The 1,866-nt window shown below is 53.7% G+C and overlaps 1 protein-coding gene across 1 annotated transcript; it reads right to left on the reverse strand.

Annotated features, from left to right (window-relative positions):
• Positions 1-407: 407 nt before the first annotated feature.
• Positions 408-1,866, reverse strand: OR5A1 (olfactory receptor family 5 subfamily A member 1). Its single transcript, XM_065944719.1, is given in 3 exon segments — positions 408-958; positions 961-1,381; positions 1,858-1,866. Coding segments are annotated over 3 exon segments (981 nt in total).

The following is a 1,866-nucleotide window of genomic DNA, read 5'->3' on the forward strand; positions in this document are numbered from 1 at the left end:
GGGGTGGGTTGCCATGCCCTCCTCTAGGAGGGGTCTTCCCGACTCAGAGATCAAACCCACGTCTCTTACATCTCCCACATTGGCAGGCAGGTTTTTTAAATCACCAGCACCATCTGGGAATCCCCATATGTTTACACATATCCCCTATTTTTTGGATTTCCTTCCCATTTAGGTCACCACAGAGCACTGGGTAGAGTCCCCTGCGCTACACGGTAGGTTCTCCTTTTGACGATCCACGGTGGGGTCAGTAGACAGATGACCAACTGGAATGGCGAGAAAATACGGAAGGAGGTGCTTCCATTTTCAAGATGCACACAAACATGTCACTTAACTAAAGCCAGAGGTAGAGGCTATCATGAACCATTTAGGTCTCTGGCAGCTTGGAGACATATGTCTTCAGTCATGACCTAGGAAAACACTTTCTTCTTCCCCAGCATCTTCCTCAGGGCATCCTTGATCTCTTTGTTCCTCAGACTGTAAATGAGCGGGTTCAGCATGGGGATGACCAGTGAATAGAACACAGATACCACCTTGTCTCTGCCAAACGAGTAGCTAGAGCTGGGCCGCAGGTACATGAAAAGGGCCCTCCCCAACAACAGAGTCACCGCCATCACATGCGAGGTGCACGTGTGGAGGCCCTTCCTGCGGCCTTCCACCCAGCGGATCTTCAGGACGGTTGCCACTATGGGGCCGTAGGAGACAAGAAGGCTGAGGAACGATGTGCCCCCAACGACCGCCACCACCAGGAAATTCACCGCTTGACTGGAGAAGGTCTCGGAGCAAGAAAGTGCCAGGACCGGTGGGAGGTCACAGAAGAAATGGTCGGTGAGGTTGGGTCCGCAGCAGCGGAGCCGAAATATGGAACTGGACGGGACCAGGGAGCTCAGGAGGCCGCTGACGTAGGCCCCAACCGCCACGCGTGCACAGAGGCCCCGGGACGTGACGGTGGAGTAGAGCGGGGCCGGGAGGTGGCCGCGCGGCGATCGCACGCCATCGCCGTCAGCAGGAGGCGCTCGGTGAGACCGGCGCCCTCGAAGGAGAAGACCTGAGCGGCGCAGCCCCGGAAGGAAATGCTCTTCTGTCCCCGGAAGAAGTCGGAGAGCATCTCGGGAGCCACTGCGGAAGAGTAGCAGACGTCCACGAAGGACAGGCTGCTGAGGAAAAGGTGCATCGGCATGTGGAGACGGCTGTCACCTCTCATCAGGAAGACGAGGGCTGGGTTCCAGGTCAGGGTCACCAGGTGATGCCGGGGAAGGTCACAGAGGAGGGCCTGAAGCTGTGGATGGTCGGCAAACCCCAGGAGGATGAGCACGCTCACTGATGAGCCGTTCCAGGCTTTAGTTGTGGACGTGTTTCCCGTGGAGGAGGACAAGATGCAGACCTGGAATCATGATAATAACCCACAAGACAAATGATGTCAGCAAATAATTATTAAACGCATACGAGGAAGGCAGATTATTACAGACAGTTACATGCGTGAGTGCTAAATCACTTCAGTTGTGTCTGACTCTTTGTGACCCTTCGAACTGTAGCCTGCCAAGCTCCTCCATCCGTGGGATTTTCCAGGCAAGAATACTGGAGTGGGTTGCCATTTCCTCCTCCGGGGGATCGTCCTGACCCAGGGATTACACTTGCGTCTCCTGTGTCTCCTGCATTCCAGGCAGATTCTTTACTGGCTGAGCCATCAGGGAAGCCCACAGAGAATTACCACAGAGAATTACAACACAGAGAATGCAATGATTCTCTCTCTCTTTCCCTTAGAAGTCAAATGTGTTAAATATTTGCTTTTTGATATAATACGGAGTGGTTTATATGAACTTATGCTTTGGATGCAGACTCCCTGAGTTTAACTCCTACCTCTACCAT

This window comes from Muntiacus reevesi, chromosome 9 (assembly GCF_963930625.1).
Source record: "Muntiacus reevesi chromosome 9, mMunRee1.1, whole genome shotgun sequence".
In the NCBI taxonomy this organism is placed as follows: Eukaryota; Metazoa; Chordata; class Mammalia; order Artiodactyla; family Cervidae; genus Muntiacus; species Muntiacus reevesi.